At 35.1% G+C, this 23,090-nt stretch overlaps 1 protein-coding gene across 1 annotated transcript; it reads right to left on the reverse strand.

The window, feature by feature from the left end:
• Window positions 1-9,464: 9,464 nt before the first annotated feature.
• On the reverse strand, window positions 9,465-23,019 carry LOC128211533 (bridging integrator 3-like). The gene is made up of 7 exons (XM_052916436.1): window positions 22,908-23,019; window positions 20,908-21,000; window positions 15,370-15,431; window positions 13,393-13,529; window positions 12,297-12,337; window positions 11,885-12,026; window positions 9,465-10,967 (listed from the first exon to the last, which is right to left on the reverse strand). The coding sequence occupies exons 1-7, from the start codon at window positions 22,913-22,915 to the stop codon at window positions 10,683-10,685; spliced, it is 768 nt and encodes a 255-aa protein (XP_052772396.1). The 5' UTR covers window positions 22,916-23,019; the 3' UTR covers window positions 9,465-10,682.
• Between the last annotated feature and the right edge of the window lie 71 nt (window positions 23,020-23,090).

The following is a 23,090-nucleotide window of genomic DNA, read 5'->3' on the forward strand; positions in this document are numbered from 1 at the left end:
AAGGCGACCATGATTTACCAATTGATTCATGGCAAACATCAATCATGCAAGGCGACCATGATTTACCAATTGATTCATGGCCTTCATCAATCATGCACGGCGACCATGATTTACCAACTGATTCATGGCATTCATCAATCATGCATGGCGACCATGATTTACCAATTGATTCATGGCCTTCATCAATCATGCAAGGCGACCATGATTTACCAACTGATTCATGGCATTCATCAATCATGCATGGCGACCATGATTTACCAACTTATTCATGGCATTCATCAATTATGCAGGGCGACGGCCTTCATCAATTATGCACGGCGACCATGATTGGCCAATTGCTTCATGGCATTCACTATTCATGTACGGCGACCATGAATTATCAACTGATTACCACGATTAACCAAATTATTCATGGCGTTCACTATTCATGCACAGCGACCATGATTTACCAACTGCTTTACGGCCTTCACTTGCGATGCACGGCGACCATGATTCACCAAACGCTTCATGGCCTTCACTTACTTTGTACAGTGACCACGATTGACCAACTGATTCATAGTTTTCACTAAAAACATGAACAGTATCAGGATTATTCAGAATTTTCATCGATAGACAGTTTGCTGAACATTGGTATGGTATAATGCAGAGTGATTCTGATGCCCTCGAGCCACTTGGTACCTCACACCCTCCTGCTTCGATGAAGGCTGAATCGAATTTACATATCTTTTTCGTTAAGCTTTGTTTTATTTTGTAATGGAAAAACGCATGTTGTGCACATGTATTTAGAAATTGTTTGTTCCAAAATTTTAAGACATGATTTGTTTTTAACTGCTTATCTGTTCATGCATTACTATAGTTTTACTGCAATATTAAATCGAATTTTATTTAAGGCTGTACTAATCACGTGCCTTTCATATTCTTAATATGCACACTAAAAACTGGGAAATCATCATGCGCTATTTTAAAACGAATAAACACAGCTATGACAACGACAATATATTATTTTAATCATGACTGATGTATTATACTAGCTCATATTGACAACTATAGGCTTGTTTTGTGGAAATGCTGTACTGGCCGATTGTGTGACGATATGGTGTCCAGTCCCTTTAACGTATCAACCTACAGTTGCTCTTTTAATAAATTATAACAAAAAAAGGTTTAGACCTTCGACTGTCACTGACTGTAAATAGTCCTAAAATGTTTATTAAAGTACAAATATTTGAAGTTACTCAGCTGTTTCTAATATAAACAGTGTGGCTAACGTTCATATTACAATAGGAATAATCCTTTTAATTCCTATAAACTAGGTTTATGAAAATTAAGCAACCATCAACAAATCCAGTTTTTGTTTCTATTAATTGCTTAGCCCAACGCTGTTTTTGGTGCATTGTTTGGAACAAACGAAAACTAATTGTCTTTGCCAAAACAACTCTTATAAAATCTTTACTTCTTCTTATGCATGAACACTTTGCTAAGAACATCGTCACACTTGATTTAAATATAATATAAATGCCACAATGTTAGAAACTAGAAAGAATGAAGTAAATTTATAACATAAGGGCTAAAAATATTCTATTTAAGAACATGATTAATTCTTACATATTGTACATACATTTTATCGAATTCGGGCAACACAGACGCACCTTCTATTCTGAATAAGCTGAAATGGATAGTGGAAATTAATAGTTAATGCAAGCAATTCCTAACAGTTAGAAAGACACTCTTCGATCAAATTCATCCTTACAACAACTACAGTCAATAACAACATATTAACAAGTTTCCAAATCAAACCTCTAAAGAACATGCCGAGTAAGAAAGTCTATCAAATCTATATAAGTGTGTGTTTTTTTATGAAAAGCCATGCATTCATGGTTGTTGAGATCGAAGGTTACAAAAGCATATTTACTAAAACTCTTGGTAGTACATTGCTCATCATCCCATTGTGGATCACACAGTCAAACAGTTAAAGATGCATTATTACTCCCAACTAAGATTAACCATATGTAATACAATTGTTTTAATTTACCAAATAAGAATTAATAAATGTCATAAACAATGAAGGATACTCTGTTTAATTTGAAAGAAAGGTGCATAAAACACAGTATATATACATTATGAGGTAATAGTAGATCACAATAAATCTTTTAGCATTCACCAATCATTTAATATTTTTTGCGTTTTCAGCTATTGAATACACGGTAATAAACTTGTCAGTAATTAGTATTTTCCATAAATGCATTATTTAGTAAGAAGTTGAAGGTTATCGATCAAAATTTAAGTTGGTTATACATGTGAAAGTATTGATTTTGAATAAAAGTGTCAGTTTAAAAACTAAGAAATTGAATACCCTTGTCGCAACAATCTTAAATTTGTAGTCTTTTCAGTTTTGGAATCCACTTACAATTTATTACACTCGTTCAAAGCGCTCATACCCTTTAAAACCCCAAACTTCTGAACGATAATTAAGAATAGACATAACATATGTTTCAAAAAGATAAAAACATTACATTAACTGAAAAATCGTTTAAGTTTTAGCTGCTGCGGCAAATGTTACCGAACAGCCGTGAATACCACTTCCGGGTAGTTGAACGAGGTAATCGTTTCTACATCAGCTGTATAATCTGTATTAAGCCTGAGTTACATGCCCTTACCATTTCATTATCGTACTCTTGTTTTGCAGAGTACGCTTGGTACCAGATAATATCTGCATTAAGCATAGGCACGGAAATTACCATAGCTGTGCATGATAGCATTCACCATTATTTAGTATTTCAAAGAAACCTGCTGCGATATTGGATTATTCCAGCGTTAAAGTGTGCATTGGGCAAAAATAATAACGCTTGAATCCATTGTTGCAAAGTTCTTCGATTTATTAATTAGATAAATATTGTCTGAAAAATTACTCTGAAAGAAGGGGAAGGAATTCAATAAAATTAGCAACATTTTACATTGTCTCCTCTTGTTATTTGTTTTCTTAGATAACATATATATTCAAACATGTTTAAGGGAAACACCAGTTTTCCAATGCGGCGTTTGGTTTTAGCGCTGTTCACTGTTGAAGTGCGCCGATGCCGACAGGAAACAATCCTTTGATTTTTTACCTTGTTGTATATGTTTCAAAACTCTTAAAGGTTACATCGTTTTGCAATAGTTGTAAGTGTAGAATGCCCTTTACCATATTTACCATGTTTCGTATGCAAGGGCAGTAATGTCAGGTGCATCCATGCTTCCCGGTTCATTGTTTGAGTGATAAACGTCCTCGGTTCGGCGAGTATTACCACTGTTTTCTATATGTTTCAACGGTAATTTTTAGAAACGACCTTGTGCACTGAATGAAGAGCAATTGCTCGTTTACGAATACGCTTGTTTAAGATCAAAATAATGTCTGTATTAAAATATCTCGTGGAAACAATGCACGCTCTTGCTAGGCTTCTCGACTCACTCAATGCATTTTTTGCTTCAAAACAACTATTTAATACCGTTCTCTTGCGTACAAACCCCACCCGATGCTTTGTTTTGGTCAATAACAGTATTGCTATTGTTTTCCGAATGCAGACAGCCAATTTTGGAGTTAAATCGGCCGAAAATGCTTGCTGGTTCATTCTGTACATTTTTAGAACCTAGGTTCATCCCAAATCTTGAAGATCTATGGCACATCGTCGGAAACCACACGATACTTCATTCCGTTACACTTCTTACATACATTGTGACTAACAAAATCGTTGATATGAATATACATGAGGCAAGGGAGACAACTACGCATAGCTTAAGTATAGGCATAAGGTTGAAAAATAAAACATATTAACAAATTACCTGGAACAAATAACAAAATTAACTTAAAGTACATGTTCTAAAATCAAAACAATTTCAATGAATTCGTATGTTACAATTGAATACTCTTCAATGGCCCTGTATTGTCAGTAGGCGAGTGGTCTAGACTGCTGTCAAGATATTGTAGCTACAAATTTCTCAGGTTGGAGTTTAGCTTTCACTAGAATGCTTGTTTACCTACAGAAAATCAGTACGAGTGTCCGTGGATATTTCCGCATTTGGTACCTTGCGGAACCAATTAAACTGCATCATTATATATTCATAATAACGAGATATTCCTAGCCAAATCGCCCACGGTACACAACGAAGCATAGGGTAGTTGTTTAACAGGGAAAACAGACAATGGGATACCTCTTAATAATTAACATTATTCGCACACGGCTTGCTTTGTTTGCTGATGTGACTATAATTGCTGTACATTAGCAAATAGGATTAATGGACCATAATTTAAAAAAAGTATTGTGTGATCTAAACCGACCCACACACTTTGAGGGGTGGGTAGGTAGGAAGGTTGTTTTAATCATCATTTCCTAATGCACTAGTTCAATAAAGAAAATCAAAGAAAAATAATAATAATACCGGAGAGGCCAATTCGTTAAGGCGGCAGGGCCTTTTTTTATGACGCGGGCGGGTAATAGCACCACAATTTATTTTGTGGGTTGATGGCACATTTTTGAACATTCTTGAACTGACTTATGGTTGTTGGCAATGAATTTTAACTTTGTTAAAGGAAACACACGTTAAAACACTATAACCAATAAATACTATTAATTAAAATTTTACGAACTATTTCTACTGATGTATCGGCATACATCCGAGGTTGTTTTCGATGGAAAATGGCCGAAGTGTTCCGAATGTTTTTCAAAAAAAAAAGTTTACAGTGCACATTCCACTGTATTATAATCATGATATTAATATGTGATAGATATGAACAACTGAGAGCTCATTATATACCTAGTTAGTATCATACCCGACCGAGTATGTTAAAATTTATTAGTCTTCTTAAGTATTAAAAGAGGTCATTGTTACACAAGCTGGCTATATTTAGCATAAAGGCAAATCAGATTAGAGACTGTAATTATGTAGCCATCATTCCAGTCTAATTGAAACTGGATGTTATTGCTCTCTTGAAACAAGTGTTATAATTTGTTTGTAATAATGTTTATTTATTTATGTGTTTGTGTATGCTCTGTTGATAGCTTTGATGATCATAAGCTGTATATGCTTGTTAACTAAATAAATGTTCTGTTCTGTTCTGTTCTGATATTAATATACATGAAGTGCTAAACATTGAAAATATCTGTTAACTAATAATTATCACAGTTTTATCTAGTGTTAAATATGGATGGCATGGTATTAAATGCGTGGTTGTCAATATTGAAGAGTGGTCTCCAGAAAAACGGTATCGTATAACGCTCAGAGTCCTGTGTTCCTTTAAAGCGACTCGCTCATGTTTTGACACCATTTATTTCCAAGGTATTATGCATCTTAAATACTCTGTGTGTGTATACCACGTGATAAATTACGTCATATATGCTACGTCAGAAGGCAACGTTTTGCTTAAAATGAGGACTTAAAACAAAGATATCTTTTCGTTTACTACACCATTTTAAAAGAAACAAAAGGCAGTCTTTGCCGCTTTAAGAGCATCGCCTTCGTTTTATTTCCGGAGTTTAATAAGGTGATGAGTTTCATCAAACACTTCGACAAACCTGTTTCCAAAATAATGTTTTGACAGTGCTCCAGCAGACCGTTTTGTGAAAAGGTTTGTCGAAGTGTTTTAAGAAACAAAACGCTCAATCACACTCTAGTAAAGGATCGAAGACGTACCGGTAAGCGGCGTAGACTGCGCTATGTTTCATTTAAAATTGTGAAGTTATCTTTGAATATTTACACCTCAACTTCCATTCCTTAAATGAACTGCCTTTCGGCAATTGCGTTCATCAATCGATGAACGCAACATCTTCGTATATGTTCGGGTCGTAATTCATTGCATAACAATATACATGAAAGCTATTGATCTTGTTATTGGTTGTATTGTGTCTGCAGGTCCCGTAAAATATAGATCAACATTTTTAAAAGTGTAAGTTTATTATATTTTAAATATAATGGTACCAGAAGTGTTTCAATTTTACGTTTTACAGTGATTTCAAGTGGTTGATCTTTTCCCGCGTTATTGTGACGTCATTTGAAAAAAAATGTTTCCGGTTATAGTCGGGTCGTTCTATTTTCATAATGGGTACGAACGGATTACTTAAAGGTTTTCTTAAATAAAATGATTTTTTTTAACAATTCTTCAATGAAATAATGAACTATTGGTGTAAATATAAGGAATGAATTGCGGGGTTGATGTCATTATCGGAGATATGAACGCAACTGGGTTGGTCAAAGTACGCGTGGAGTCCTTCGGACTCCACACTCATTGATTAACCCAATTGCGTTCATACCCCGATAATGACATCAACCCCGCAATTCGTTCCTTAAATAAAGTCTTCATTCGAAGCAAAATATTGCCTTCCGATTTAGCATTTATGACGCAATTTATCACGTGGTATACACACATACTGATACTTAAAATATAACTATTTTACTCTTTGACACTGAAATTGCAGTAAAAATGCACTTACAATATAAAGAAATCTAGTTTTAGAGGGGAGCGAAGCCACGCCGATCGTCAATGTAAAACAGAAAACAGACGTCACACGCCAACAAGGACTCATACACAAACATAAGGATAACCTAACCTTTAAGCCTAACGCCAAACTGGCATTACGACATTAGTGAGTCCTCATGGTGTCATCATTATAAACATTACAAAACATTATTAAATACAGAAAGGTACCTACATCGGGAAATTCCATTAAAATATAAGATTGCTTTTGCTAGGTTTCGCCGTTCAAACCATAAACTAAACACGGAACTTGTAAGATATATAAATACTCCACAAGATGAGAGACTTTGTATATATTGTCTGAATTAAAATATGACAGTTATTGATTGTGAATATTCATGCATTCTTTCAATGTCCTAAATTCGATATTATTCGTAGACAATATCTTTTTGGCTGGTATTCATCTGGTAATAGTTTAAATGATTTCTATTCTTTACTCTCTACTGAAAATAATAATACAATATTAAAGTGAACAATCTATGTATACCATCTGTTAGACATGATAAATATGCAAATTGTATGTTGCAACTACTATATATACTATGTTGTTGTTTTTTGTGTATTTTGGACCGATGGCCTTTGTTTACTTGAATAAAATAAATTGAATTGAATTTGTTGAAAGGTTCCAACTGTCGGTATATTAGTTATAACACTCCTAATGATTGACCACACTTTATTTCTTCAAATCAAATTTTTTTTTACAAAAACATGAGCGAGTCCCTATAAGATCAACATGACACTCACAAGTGAATTCGATAGTTGGTAACATTGGTCAGGGATTACGTTTATACAAACATATATACGTCTTTAAGTCCAAGGTAGTGACAGTTTCTAGTTCACATTACAATTCACAAAAGAGTGAATATATAGAGAGAGAGATGTTAGATGTGCTCAGATGAGTCAGCAAACAAATCAGAAGGATTTTCTTTAAGATCCCTGGATCGTTTCGAATCCGTACAGAAAAATAAAGACTACGAGCACAGTGATTTGAGGGTAGGTGAGCGATTAAGGGCCTTCATTCAACTAAAAAATATAATAATATTTTGATGATAGTTTGCACACAAGTTATAATGTTAAACTTGATTTGACGCAAAGTTTCATCACTTTACACATGATACTGACTCAGGACATTTGGGAGTTGGGACTCCATCAGATTACTACATTTGTCAAAGGTTTATATGCATTTGTAGTTCTGATTTATGGGTCAGGGTATATGAAATATGAATTAAGTTGTTTTCCAAGAGTATCATTAAGGCCTCTAAATCGCTCACCTATCCCCAAAACACCCATTGCAGTCTTTAACCCTTTATTGTACACCTGTTGGAGTTTTAATACCCTTTTATGTCCAGTCCAGCTTGACCAGAGCGGATAATTGCTTGACCATCTATTTAACATCAGTCTCTACCCAACGCTTGACCAAAGCAGCCATTTGCTTGATCAGCTATTGTACATCAGCCTCTTTCAAACGCTTGACCAAAGTAACCGTTAGCTTGACCAGCTATTGCACATCTGTACCATCAACACGCTTGACCAAAGCACACAATTGGTTGACCAGTTATTCTACATCAGTTTATTTCCCACGCTTGATCAAAGCAAGCTTGACCAAAGCAACCATTAGCTTGTCCAGCTTATTTACATCAGTATGTTCCACACGCTTGACTAAACCATTAGCTTTACCAGCTATTTTACATCAGCTTCTTCCCCACGCTTGACCAAAGCAGCCATTTCCTTAATCAGCTACTTTATATCAGTATTTCCCCCATGCTTCGACCTAAGCAAGCCATTTGCTTGACCAGCTATTGTACATCAGCATCATTCCTACGCTTGACCAAAGCAAGACATTTGCTTGACCAGCTATTGTACATCAGTAGCATCACCACTTTTGACTAAAGCAGCCGTTTGCTTGACCTGCTATTGAACATCAGCATCATCACCACTCTTGATCAAAGCAGATATTTGCTTGACCTACATGTATTATTTTACATCAGTATCTTCCCCACTCTTGGCCAAAGCACGCATTTGTTTGACCAGCTATTTTACATCAGTGTCTTACCCACACTTGACCACACCACACATTTGCTTACCAGCTATTTTATATCAATGTATTCCCCACGCTCGACCAAAGCACACATTTGCTTAACAGCTATTTAAATCAGTGTCTTCCCCACGCTCGACCACACCACACATTTGCTTACCAGCTATTTTACATCAGTGTCTACCCCACGCTTGACAAAAGCATGCATTTGCTTAACAGGTATTTAAATCAGTGTCTTCCCCACCCTCGACCAAAGAAGCCATTTGCTTGACCAGCTATTTTACGTCAGTATCTTCCCCACGAATGACCAAAGCACACATTTGCTTACCAGCTATCGTAAATCAGTATCTTCCACACACTTGACCAAAGCATGCATTTGCTTGACCAACTATAATACATCAGTGTCTTCACCTCCCTCGACCAAACCACACATTTGCTTGACCTGGTATTGTTCATCTTCCCTACGCTTACGTAAAGCAGCTGTTTGCTTGACCAGCTATTGTACCCAAATCTTACCCAAGCTTGACCAAAGCCCGCATTTGCTTGACATGCTATTGCACACCATTATCTTCCCCATGCTTAACCAAAGAAGACATTTGCCTGATCAGCTATTGTAATGTGCATCAACACCTTCCACATGACCTTGACCATAGGTGGGCTGGGATGTCGTGCTAGACCAAGCATAACCTTCACATACAATATAAATATAGGTTTTTAAAGTAATTGAAAGCGGAAATTCTGGTCATGCTACTAAGTGTATTATTATATTTCTAGACCAAAACGGCACATTTAAGATGTTCTCTGAACTTTAAATGACTCTATTAATATAATTTTCTATAATTTTAACATAATAAGGACTTAGAGTTCCAACACAATGAAACATAAGATTGTGGAACAATAATGATTTGACAATTAATACAACTAAATGTATGGATATCGTTTATTGTATTGTATAGCAAATAAATATGACAAAAAAATCAATTAATTGTATCTTGTAACATGACAATTACTGAGTTCTATACAAAGTACAGATCAACAATCATTGACATTAGAAATAAAATATCAAAACAATATAAAACGTGAGAATTAATACTCTTATAAAAACATTGCACTTACCAGTGAACAAGCACATTATTTTTTGTGCTCACTTTTACATATTTAACCACGAATATTAAAGTAGTTATCAACAATCACATTATTTTGCTCAATTTAAAGACACACCGATCAAAATGAAAACAATCACGCTGTTTTGCTCACATCAAAGATATTACCATACCAGTCATCAACATTAGACTTTTGGATGAAAAAAGCCCGAATTCTTATACTGTTACCTTATACTATACAAATTTTTTAACAAGCCCTGCTATATAAAATTCAAAATTTTAGCAAGCCCGGAAGACATATTACCAATGCAGGGCTTGCATACTTATGTTCGACCACTGCCATACATATGGAAATAGCAATGAACAAAAAAGTACCTTTTATCACAGAAAGCAACTAGAAATGTGTCCATAGGACAAGGATGCCCCCACTTCGATTTTTTGTCACAGAAAATAAGCCATAATGATTATTCAGGATAATCTGCACATATAGGATAAGTTGAGTTGAGTTGGGTTTTACGGCATCGCAAGACTGTATAGGTTATATGGCGCCATTCAGGCAGGAAAAAACTTGTTGGATCCACATTGGACACATACTTTTCAAGAATTAGATTGGAAACATATATTTTTGAAGTATTTTTGGCAAAAAAGGGCCGTAACTCCTAAATGACTAAAGCGATTTCCATGACTATCGAACTTGATCAAGATATTATGGTCACAAACATGTGTTTAAAGTTTGGTGAGGATTGGACAAACAGTTTTAAAGAATTAGATTGGAAACATATATTTTTGAAGTATTTTTGGCAAAAAAGGGCCGTAACTCCTAAATGACTAAAGCGATTTCCATGACTATCAAACTTGATCAAGATATTATGGTCACAAACATGTAAAGTTTGGTGAGGATTGGACAAACGGTTTTCAAGAATTAGATCAGAAACAATCTTCGGGATGTACGTACGTACAGACAGACAGACGTACGTACGGACAAGGGCAACCCTATATGCCGCCACTTTGTGGGGGCATAAAAACCTGCATATTAATTTCAATCATCAACAGTGATGGCAAGAGCTTTGATTTCTGACAATGTTTGATTGATTCTCTGGCGTCTCTCGTTTTCACTGCACTTTGAATTACTGAACATTTCTGACGACACCTCTGTGTAGGCCCTGAATGCCTCATTGTTATATGCGAGCTGAGATCTGACCAGAGCGTCAAAAGAGGGCTTGAAGTAATCAATCCTGCCATCATAGAACTTGGGCAAGTCCTGGCGTAGAGCACTATCATGGTTCTCAAAGTCTCTCTGGGCTGCATCAAGGACTTTGCGATTCTAGGAGAGAAAAAATTGTTATTGATTTTATTCAAACAAGAAGGGATATCATTTTCTTGTTTATAATGAGAGCAAAAACTCTTAACGGCATCAGACATCTTCATTTTCAAAAACTAGAGAGAAATATTACATTGTGTTAATATTAAAACACATTTTTCCCCTAACAAAGTCTCTAGGAAATCAGATTATCTTATAAATGTATTTCATTCATCTAATATTCTATCAATTCTATTAAATACGTCATACTTTTGTATGTCACTATCATCTGGACAGTCCTAACATGGTTAATGATGAGTGATGTTCTGAGTATAGGCCTCCATATCACAAAATTTCTTCAGTCAAATCTCAATCTTATTTCATTTTGCCACATAACATCAAAAGCGAGTCAAAATCTTAGATGTTTTTACCATTTTAAAAAGCACATTCTCTCATAGAAATATGTTTATTAAAAGCTTTCGTCCATATCTCGAAGAAAACATCATACAGCACAAAATGGAATTGAGTACTCAATGTTATTAAGCAATAAACTTAGGTTTACTTTTTTGCTCTATTTTTTTTTATTTCGCATATTTTCAAAAAGGATTTTATCAACATATTCCATGAGAAAATACGCTTTGAGAAAGATTAAAATCATACAAAATGTTGAAAAAGATTATGCTTTTATTTGGAAAATTAAGTTGAGATTGACATTGAGATTTGACTTAAGTATTTTTGTGATATTGTGGCCAGACCTCTCAATCTCAGTCAACAAAATATAATTTTGAACACTAAAACATTATTTCAGCTTTCTAAATCCCAGATGCTAATCCGTGAAAAACATCACGAAAAAGATTTTAAGGACATCAAAAATGGTTATTAAACAATGCCTGGAGTATGTAGCAGAAAAAGTTTCAATTAAGATTTGAAATGATACTTACAGTGTCAAGTTTGACAACGTTAGCGCCTGTCCGTTCCCGTTCCTGGTACTTATTAAAATTGGCCTGCTTTTTATTATAATCCTGTAGGCTCTGTTCTCGCTTCTTTATTGCTGTCTGTATGCCAGGAAAAACTGCATTGAATCTATGAAAGAAACAATCAAGGGCTTCATCATGTGCATTTCTACGTTTCAGTAACAATACACCCCAAGTAAGTATAATAATTGTTCATTCCATACATCCAATTTTAAACTCTATAACACAAGTGCATTACAATGTCTGTTTAATTCACATACTTTTACTTTAATTCCATATTAGAGTCATTTTTTTCATTCTGCTAGATTGTTAATGGCTAAGCCTAAAATGTGACGGATTAAAATACTGAGGCATGATATGGAGTGTACTGTTTACACACTTTTTCATAGGCTCCACCATCGTCTTCTGAATGTTTGCATTCTGCAAAGAATTGTAAATAGAAAAATCAGGACCTGAGAGAGCAAGAATAATTATGTTTTATAAACTGTATAGTGTATACATTACTGTTCATGTAAATAAATGAACTAAATGTACTCCTCTTTTACAACAGTATTAATAAATAGTGAATGTAATATTTTGTAAATAGAATGTCTGCATGTTTTTTGGTATTAAGAATTAAGAATTAAAGTTCAATAATTGAAAGTACATATGTTACTAAATGTCAGGTGTGACCTTAACCTTCAATCAATTGCAGATGATATGGTGTAAATCTAAACCATCCCATAAAGATGCTTAAATCTTAAAGCTGCACTCTCACAGATTGACCATTTTAACAACTTTTTTATTTTTTGTCTTTGAAAGAGCAATTCTTTGCATTAATATCTGCAAACCAATGATATAAGATTGCTGCGATCTGATTTTTTGTCAGCAGTTTTATATAACTGGTTTCCATGGGTTTTCACAAAAATTGGCTCGTTCTAAGACAAAAAATGAAAAAAGTTGTCAAAACGTTCAATCTGAGAGAGTGCAGTTTTAATAAAGTCTTTATATTAAGAAGAGTTTTGAACTTAAGGTTATCCATCCATCATTAATACTAAAAATCGCTACTTGTAAAGTTTTCACTGAGAGCATTTATTATGCAGACATTTATAATGTTACTACAGAAACAAGTTAATAGAAATTTTGCTATATAAACATTTTTTGTATAATTACCTCCCTTTAATATAACAAATCATTATAATAGAGTCATTCAGAAATGTAATCCATGCAAAAATAATATAATGGATAAACATAGAAATGATCTTGATGTTTATATCTTAAATGCACTAACACGTCTTTGCATCATAATTATGGATGGCTTACCTTAAACTAATGTCAAGCTTGACCCTAAATGAAAGTTGATTAAGCATTTGCTCTGAATATCTTAAGAGACTGTACCATCAAACCTTTGCTTATATTTGAAATAATTTAGGGCAAATTGAGATGGCAAGACATAAGCAATAAAATAATGAATATAAGAACAACTATATGCCCACCATTTCCTGCCTGTTTCTCTGAATGTCCTCCAGGGCGCCCTCCCAAGTCTCTAGGTCATGTTGCAGCCCCTCAACCTCCACACACAACCCACTACTCAACACACCCTGGACCAGCTTGTGCTCTGCCTTGCCCACAGCTGAAGTACGTACATGAAGCATGGTACTGTGATATTTTCAGGAGAAATTGGAATGTTTTCCGGTGTGGTCTAAATTGCAATACAGGTTTCAGGTAAATGATATACTATATAGAAAAATTATAGATGAAATCTTTAATACTTACAATCTGACTAAAGGTTTGATGATGTCAACAACAAATAACAACATTCAATTTAAAAATATTTTTGTTGATGGCTTCTGCACCTACTGCTATGTTCATGAAATTTCTCATTTGGCACCTGAGCCTAATGTCATGCAAGGTCTAATTTGGCACCTGAGCATACTGCCATGTTCATGCAATGTTGACTCATTTAGCACCTGAGCCTACTGCCATGTTCATGCAAGGTCTCATTTGGCACTTGAGCCTATTGCAATGTCCATGAAAGGTCTCATTTGGCACCTGAGCCTACTGCCATGTTCATGCAAGGTCTCATTTGGCACTTGAGCCTATTGCAATGTCCATGAAAGGTCTCATTTGGCACCTGAGCCTACTGCCATGTTCATGCAAGGTCTCATTTGGCACCTGAGCCTACTGCCATGTTTATGCAAGGTCTCATTTGGCACTTGAGCCTATTGCAATGTCCATGAAAGGTCTCATTTGGCACCTGAGCCTATTGCAATGTCCATGAAAGGTCTCATTTGGCACCTGAGCCTATTGCAATGTTCATGCAAACTCTCATTTGGCACCTGAGCCTACTGCCATGCTCATGAAAGGTCTCATTTGGCACCTGAGCCTACTGCCATGTTCATGAAAGGTCTCATTTGGCACCTGAGCATATTGCCATGTTCATGAAAGGTCTCATTTGGCACCTGAGCCTACTGCCATGTTCATGAAAGGTCTCATTTGGCACTTGAGCATATTGCCATGTTCATGAAAGGTCTCATTTGGCACCTGAGCGTATTGCCATGTTCATGAAAGGTCTCATTTGGCACCTGAGCGTATTGCCATGTTCATGCATAAACATGTTTAAAACCTAAATCAAATTATTTCAGAGATGTGTTTTTGCCTTGTTAATATCATTTCCTAATATCACAATTCCGTAACAAGGTAAAGCATATTGTCAAAAAAACCTCACGAAAATACTCAATTTAAAGAAATCAGTTGCAGAAACAATAATGCTTCTATGAATATTAAGAAATTTCTGTACCACCATCAAACATAATGGCAAAATGAACACAAAAAAACACACAATTCTAATAAATCACTATAAAAACAATAATGTTCTATGAAAATTGAATTATTCTGTACCAAAGTTAAGCATATTGGCAAAAAACACACCAAAAGACTCTCAATTCTTATAAGTCAGTAGAAAAACAATGATATTTCTATTAACATTTAGATATATCTGTACCAAGTAAAGCATATTGGCTTAAAACAGCAATCCAAAAATCAATTCTAAGAAATGACTGGTAACTACAATAACATACTATGAAGATTATGGTAAGTCATTTCCATAACAAAGTAAAGCATATTGGCAAAAGACACAAAAAATAAGAATATAAGAAATATCACTAGCAAACTCAATAATGATTCTTAAAAAAACAGTCATTCTTAAAAACTGTCAATTCAAATCAAAGATATAGTTCATTGAACATGCCTAGGAGTTTTTCATAATTTAACTATGAATCTGATATATTTGATTTCTTTCATTATATAATACAATGTCTCATATGAATGAACAGTTTTCAAAAAAATGACATTAATCTTGATCATATTAAAAAATTCTTGGCATTAATCATCCTGTCCGATTCAGTGAGCCGAGATGCAATGTAGGATAGGCTCTCTAGCCATTGCTCGGAATATAAAGTAGATTTGTTTACCATTATTAGCCTCACACAGCCTTCTCCCATCCTTATACAATTTCCTAGAGGCCTCCTCCAATCTGAAACCATAATAAAGGGATCAACAATACATCTGTTGCTCATCCCTAGGGTATAATATCACCCTTCCCTTCCAAACACCATATATCAGTGAGAGAATTATAGCAAAAAAATGAAGCGATTTGAATAAAAGAAGATATAAACTGCAATCATAGCAAGGGTATTATGGTAATAGTCTATGATATATGCCCTTGCCATTATTGAATTGGCTTACGCAATATTTGGCTGTCATGGAGAACGTCATATCTGCTTCTTGTGTAATTGATTCAAAATGCATTTCTTAGCATTTCTTATCCATTTTGAAGGAACAAACCATCTTTTTCATTCAGCAAATGCCAGAATGTGACTGCTTGCTATTTTTGAATGTTAAACATAAAAAAATATATTAAAAGGGAAAAACTGGAATACAGTTTAAAGTCCCATTCTCTTATTTCGTCAGTTTATTGGTTTAGAAGTTATAAGTAAAATTATAAATAGCAGAATGAATTAGGCCCCTCAGACACATTTTATTACCCTACTACCTATAAGCCCTCTTGGACGTATCTTATTACCCTACTACCTATTAGCCCCTTGGACGTATCTTATTACCCTACTACCTATTAGCCCCTTGGACGTATCTTATTACCCTACTACCTATTAGCCCCTTGGACATATCTTATTACCCTACTGCCTATTAGCCCCTTGGACATATCTTATTACCCTACTACCTATTAGCCCCTTGGACGTATCTTATTACCCTACTACCTATTAGCCCCTTGGACATATCTTATTACCCTACTGCCTATTAGCCCCTTGGACGTATCTTATTACCCTACTACCTATAAGGCCCCTTGGACATATCTTATTACCCTACTGCCTATTAGCCCCTTGGACATATCTTATTACCCTACTACCTATGAGGCCCCACTACCTATTAGCCCCTTGGACATATCTTATTACCCTACAACCTATTAGGCCCTACTACCTATTAGCCCCTTGGACATATCTTATTACCCTACTACCTATTAGGCCCTTGGACATATCTTAATACCCTACTGCCTATTAGCCCCTTGGACGTATCTTATTACCCTACTACCTATTAGCCCCTTGGACATATCTTATTACCCTACTACCTATTAGCCCCTTGGACATATCTTAATACCCTACTGCCTATTAGCCCCTTGGACATATCTTAATACCCTACTGCCTATTAGCCCCTTGGACATATCTTATTACCCTACTGCCTATTAGCCCCTTGGACATATCTTATTACCCTACTGCCTATTAGCCCCTTGGACGTATCTTAATACCCTACTGCCTATTAGCCCCTTGGACATATCTTATTACCCTACTACCTATTAGCCCCTTGGACATATCTTAATACCCTACTGCCTATTAGCCCCTTGGACATATCTTAATACCCTACTGCCTATTAGCCCCTTGGACGTATCTTATACCCCTACTACCTATTAGCCCCTTGGACATATCTTATTACCCTACTGCCTATTAGCCCCTTGGACGTATCTTATTACCCTACTACCTATTAGCCCCTTGGACATATCTTATTACCCTACTGCCTATAAGGCCCTTGGACATATCTTATTACCCTACTACCTATTAGGCCCCACTACCTATTAGCCCCTTGGACAAATCTTATTACCCTACAACCTATTAGGCCCTACTACCTATTAGCCCCTTGGACATATCTTATTACCCTACTACCTATTAGGCCCTTGGACATATCTTAATACCCTACTGCCTATTAGACCCTTGGACGTATCTTATTACCCTACTACCTATTAGCCCCTTGGACATATCTTATTACCCTACTGCCTATTAGCCCCTTGGACGTATCTTATTACCCTACTACCTATTAGCCCCTTGGACATATCTTATTACCCTACTGCCTATAAGGCCCTTGGACATATCTTATTACCCTACTACCTATTAGGCCCCACTACCTATTAGCCCCTTGGACAAATCTTATTACCCTACAACCTATTAGGCCCTACTACCTATTAGCCCCTTGGACATATCTTATTACCCTACTACCTATTAGGCCCTTGGACATATCTTAATACCCTACTGCCTATTAGCCCCTTGGACGTATCTTATTACCCTACTACCTATTAGCCCCTTGGACATATCTTATTACCCTACTGCCTATTAGGCCCAACTACCTATTAGCCCCTTGGACATATCTTATTACCCTACTACCTATTAGCCCCTTGGACATATCTTAATACCCTACTGCCTATTAGCCCCTTGGACATATCTTAATACCCTACTGCCTATTAGCCCCTTGGACATATCTTATTACCCTACTGCCTATTAGCCCCTTGGACATATCTTATTACCCTACTACCTATAGGGCCCCTTGGACATATCTTATTACCCTACTACCTTTAAGGCCCCTTGGACATATCTTATTACCCTACTACCTTTAAGGCCCCTTGGACATATCTTATTACCCTACTACCTATAAGGCCCCTTGGACATATCTTATTACCCTACTACATTTAAGGCCCCTTGGACATATCTTATTACCCTACTACCTTTAAGGCCCCTTGGACATATCTTATTACCCTACTACATTTAAGGCCCCTTGGACATATTTTATTACAAGTGAATCGAGGGGGTTAGAGTGCTTGCGCACCTCAACCCACTTAAATCAGCAGATGTATTTAATGTGTACGTCGACTTTTATTATTATATATATATATAGATATGTTGAATAAATATGTTTAAACTAAATCAGCAGAGTTTACTTTTAATTTCAATATAGCAGACAAAAGTAATAAAAAATGCCCCAAATGCACCAATTCAGACTAGAAATTGTTAAGATCCCCATGCAAACATTTTAAACCATATCAATTTGGGTTCTGAGGGATATGCCCCTAAGATAACTCCCCTCTAAAATTAAATCCTAGAGGCACCTTTGGCTTTAGTAACCAAACAAAAGGTGTAAAACTTCTGTCAGAATACATAACATCTACCAAGTTTCCTTTGAAAATCTTGGAAGGGTTTTTGAGTTTAATGGCCAAGGTTAAACTGCTCTGTAAGACAACAATGAGACCACCAAAGCCAAAAACTAAGGCTATCTCAATACATCAATTATTCTTCTTCAAAAAGCAAAAGAGAAAAGCACGGTTTGTCTCCAACTGTTGGCTAAATGGGAGAAATAAATCTAACATTTAATTATCATGCATGCAGACATTCCTTCTGTATTTAAATATATTGTCAAATCTAAAATGTGAAAAATAACAAAACTGAAATACTGATTTTACAAAGCTAGAGATAAATACAGTTTAATTATTTTAATTATTTAGACAATTAAGATCTTTATAGAATTAAATTTTAATAATAATCTTAAGAGACCCATTATTTGCTATTATAAAATTTTGTACAATGAGGGCTGTTCTTAAAGTTTGTGGATTGTGAGCCGTCAGGGCCAATTTAAATTCACCATTTATTAATGTAAGCAATTTGACATATTCTAACAACAGGTCATTCAATATTTTGTGAAGAAGCATTGAAAACTTCATTCAAAAATTTTGATTGGAAGACCCCTGATTTGATCGGAGCACCTACACTTACTACACATCAAAGCACCTTGAAGTAAAAAATGCAATTTATTTAAAAGAAATTAATCCGCCCATATTTTTGTTATGCTTTATCTTATTACAGTTTTATGTTTATAATTTTATATCACAAAATTATGAATATCAATTTGTTGTAATACAGACTACCTATTTTTTGTCTTATTTTTTTCTCATGTTTTATATATTGTGGTTCAATAATGCTCATGAAAAACCTGTAAGTCGCATTTAAAAACAGTTCCAAGGTCAGAAACCTTTAATTTCAAGCTAGAAATTAAGAATTACATCTAATGTATGCCTTCTTTGGTAAAAAAGAATATGCACCTTCCTATCAAATGTAAAAACAATCAGATGTAAGGGGATGAGTTAAGAATAAATGGCAAAACATTTTTATATTACATGTTGTTGTTTTTTTATTTTATGTTGAGTTATGTTTCAAATGAATTTTGTATCATTCAATCTTTGTTTAAAGTATTTTATAACCTAAGATATTTCCAAAGTGCTCTATGTTCAATATCCTTAGTTTTCTTGGCAATGTTTACAATAATATGATATGGTCATTTCTAGACAATCTGTTTCTTAAATGATCTCAAAAAGGTGGCTCTTTGAAAAGTTAGATCCTCATTACATATATGATAACTTATAATATTCATATTTAAAAGTACTAAGCCTGTCCATTAAATTTGGGAACAGCCCTCGTATTAGAAGTGCAGAAAAACAGCAGATAACATGTATTTCAAGATGCCAATTTTCAGAATTACGTGACATTGAATTCAAAGCTGCTAAAAGTATTTAGCAATCAAAGACAAAACAGGACACTCAGCCAGCTCTCAAAATGGACACCAGAGCTGGTTTCTTCCCAGAAGAGTGCTTCTTTAAGCTATCAGCTTTCTTCAAAATCAAGCTTTAAGAAATTAGTACAACTTAAAACTAATTGAAATCTGATGATATCTTATGGCCAATTTATCAATCTTTGGAGGCCAATATATGTGTTTCATACACATTTCTTTTAATAAGTTATCATTCTTTTAATAAGAATCAGTGCTCTAGCTAGGGGTTGAAAAGGGCAGGGTACTAGGTCAAAAAGGGCCCTTTTTGATTGCATTAAGCCTTACTGTTGCACTTGCAAAGGCCATTATGTTCAATTCCTATTGAGTATGTGTTGTAACTTCGTGTACTTTTAATAAAACATAGTAATAGTTTTTTTATGAGTACTTAACATGTCCTTAGATTTTATCTTTACTTAAGTGTAAAAATGTATATTCATTATTTTATAATTATTTTTCTCTCAAACAAAAGGGCACAGCTTGGTGTAGTAAAAAGGCAGCTGGGTGCTGGAAAAGGGCAGCTATCAAAATGGACCCCACCCTGCTATTCAGGTCTAGCTGGAGCACTTGAGTATCATTTAAATACATATATTCTATCTTTACACACTAAACCCTTTCAAATGGTACCAAAATGATATGGGTCATTCAAAACTCATTGATTGTCATTTGATTGTACTCGATAATCGTTTCATCACTATGTATATATCGTTAGGTAAAAATAGATTCCCGTCACATGACTGTCCAATTTTCGCACAAAGCTAAACAGTCTATGGTAACAAATTCATACAACTTTTTCACTTCATATGTATCTTTTCATATTTACTAACCTTCTTTGCAGTTTAGAACTCATTAGTGGAGAACTTATTTAAAGTGTAAAATAAGGTTAAAAATTATCATTTGCCATACCAGTTTCAGCTGCCTTAAAATGATAAAATCTGAGATACAAACAAATTGATATATTTCTGCACCCATACTTTTTTCAATAATATTTCTTGAAAGAAATTATAAAAACATTCAGTTCTCACATAATTATAAATCTATGTAATCTAGAGCCCAGTGGATGCCCAACTTACTCGTCCAGACGCTTGACTTCTCTCTCAATCTCCCGTTCAGAATGGCGGGACACCACAATCTTCTTCGAGCCCGCGTGCCGACTAAATGGATTCCTGCAATAAATACCTCAAATACCTGTATATACCAGGAAGAAACAATACAGTTTTGATGGATTTATAAGTGGAGTGGAAAACCAATTTTTGCTAAAGAGGCCCAATATAAATACACATGGGAATTCAAAACAAGCTGGATATACATAATGTTTAAAATTGAAGTAAAATAAAGTAATATGTACTGTTAAATCATCCCACGAAATATAGACCATTTATTCCCTTTTTCAATTGCCATGCTATGTACATACTCTACAGATGCCGCAGTATACAATACAATACCCATCTCACTGTATATCTTACTATCATTGTTTTGTTAATATATTATATCTGCCTTTAACAAATAATAAACCAAATCAATTAAATTTATTTAATTTAAAATGTGTTTTTATGAACCAAATGACAGAAGCACGTGCTTAAACGTGTCCTGTTCATGAAAATCTCAAGGTTAACAAGATATGAGTGAAGAGCGTCGGTACTTTTTCTTTAATGAAATAATTAATCGATTACATTGGAGGTTACTGAGCACACAATGTGTCAATTTTCATAACAATGCGTTCAATATATAATTATTATAATTATTAAACAAAAACGTGTGAATAAATATTGAAATGAAATGGTAGGAAATGAGATGATAATCAAAAGTGATTAAATTTGTAAACATCGGCTATCTTTTGGGATTGTTTACTCAAATATATGCACCTTCTCGGTGTTTTCACAATTTGCAAAATTCATAATTGGCATTCAATGGCTTTGCCTTTCTGTATTTATGATGAAGGTACATCTTATTTTATGACCTTAATTTCCAATTAAATTGATAATTGACATGGGTATATGCACTAATTGGCATTTCATACCACTTTAGCGAGCGTCATAAACGGAGTTACATAGAATACGGAAAAAGCGGGCGAGCGCGTGGAGATTATGGAGACAATCGCAGTTTCAATTTTTTTTCACGAATTCAAGTACCCATGAAATGGTAACTTTTCGGCAAACCACGAAATTTCATGCCAACCAATATAAATGTTTTCACATTTCATCATTCACCTAGGTACTGTTATGGTTGATCATGTGAGGATGACTACAATTTCCAACATTTGGCATTAGAATGAAGTGTATTGTAAATTTAGCACTACATATTATTAGTCAGCCTAAAATGTTAATGGGAAGGAGTGTAGTGTGTGTGGGTATGAACCAGCTGTCCGGTTAGCTCAGTTGGTGAGAAGGTCGTCCTAGTGATCGGGGGGCTGTGGGCTCAAGCATCACACCAGGCGCACTTTTCATTCCAGGTTTATTTTAATGGTGTTAGCGGTAAATGTCAGCTTAAAAGACTTATGGGGAAGGAATTTGTTGTGGGAATGAACCAGTTGCCCGGTTAGCTCAGTTGGTTACTGTGCCGTGCTAGTGTTCCAGCGTTCATGGATTCGGGCCCCACACTGGGCACACTTTTTCTCCCAGGTTTACTATACCATTAAAGAGTGGCATAATTTGTGGTTTTACACTGATTTGGCAGGAAAATAAGCATCCAATGGCTTTTTTCAGCTGACTTTGAGTGTGTGTTTTGATTGATTTAAGATACTGTTAGGACTACATGTAACTGGTAAGATTGTTGAACTTGTTACATGTACGGATGTAGTTTTGAATCTGCAGCATGGACATTTATTTTAAAATAATTTGTTTTCATTTTAAATAATATAAGGCTATGCTGACATGTGCCAATATTGTCTTAAAATCATGAAATGTTGTTGTCTTAATTATGTTTATGATCAACAGCGCAAAACCGAAAATATGCCTTTGCGTCATACATTCTGGTGTCTGTGATTTCATGTGCGTAATGAAAGCCGATCCTGATAAACTACGACATATGTAAGTTAATGTAAACGTTTTAAGGTAACGTAAGAAAGACAAACCAGCTCATTCTTGAATTTTCCCGACATAAATCCTGTAAATTTGTTATTTTGTTGACATTTTCTCGTTTCTACTTCCGGGTGCTCTTGATTAACGGATATTATGAAGTTACTGGAGAACAGGACAGGGAGACAAGGAAAGAGGGTTTTATATCATGTTTTACGCAGAACATATATATCATATTG

The sequence above is a fragment of the Mya arenaria genome, chromosome 12, assembly GCF_026914265.1.
Source record: "Mya arenaria isolate MELC-2E11 chromosome 12, ASM2691426v1".
NCBI classification, from domain to species: Eukaryota; Metazoa; Mollusca; class Bivalvia; order Myida; family Myidae; genus Mya; species Mya arenaria.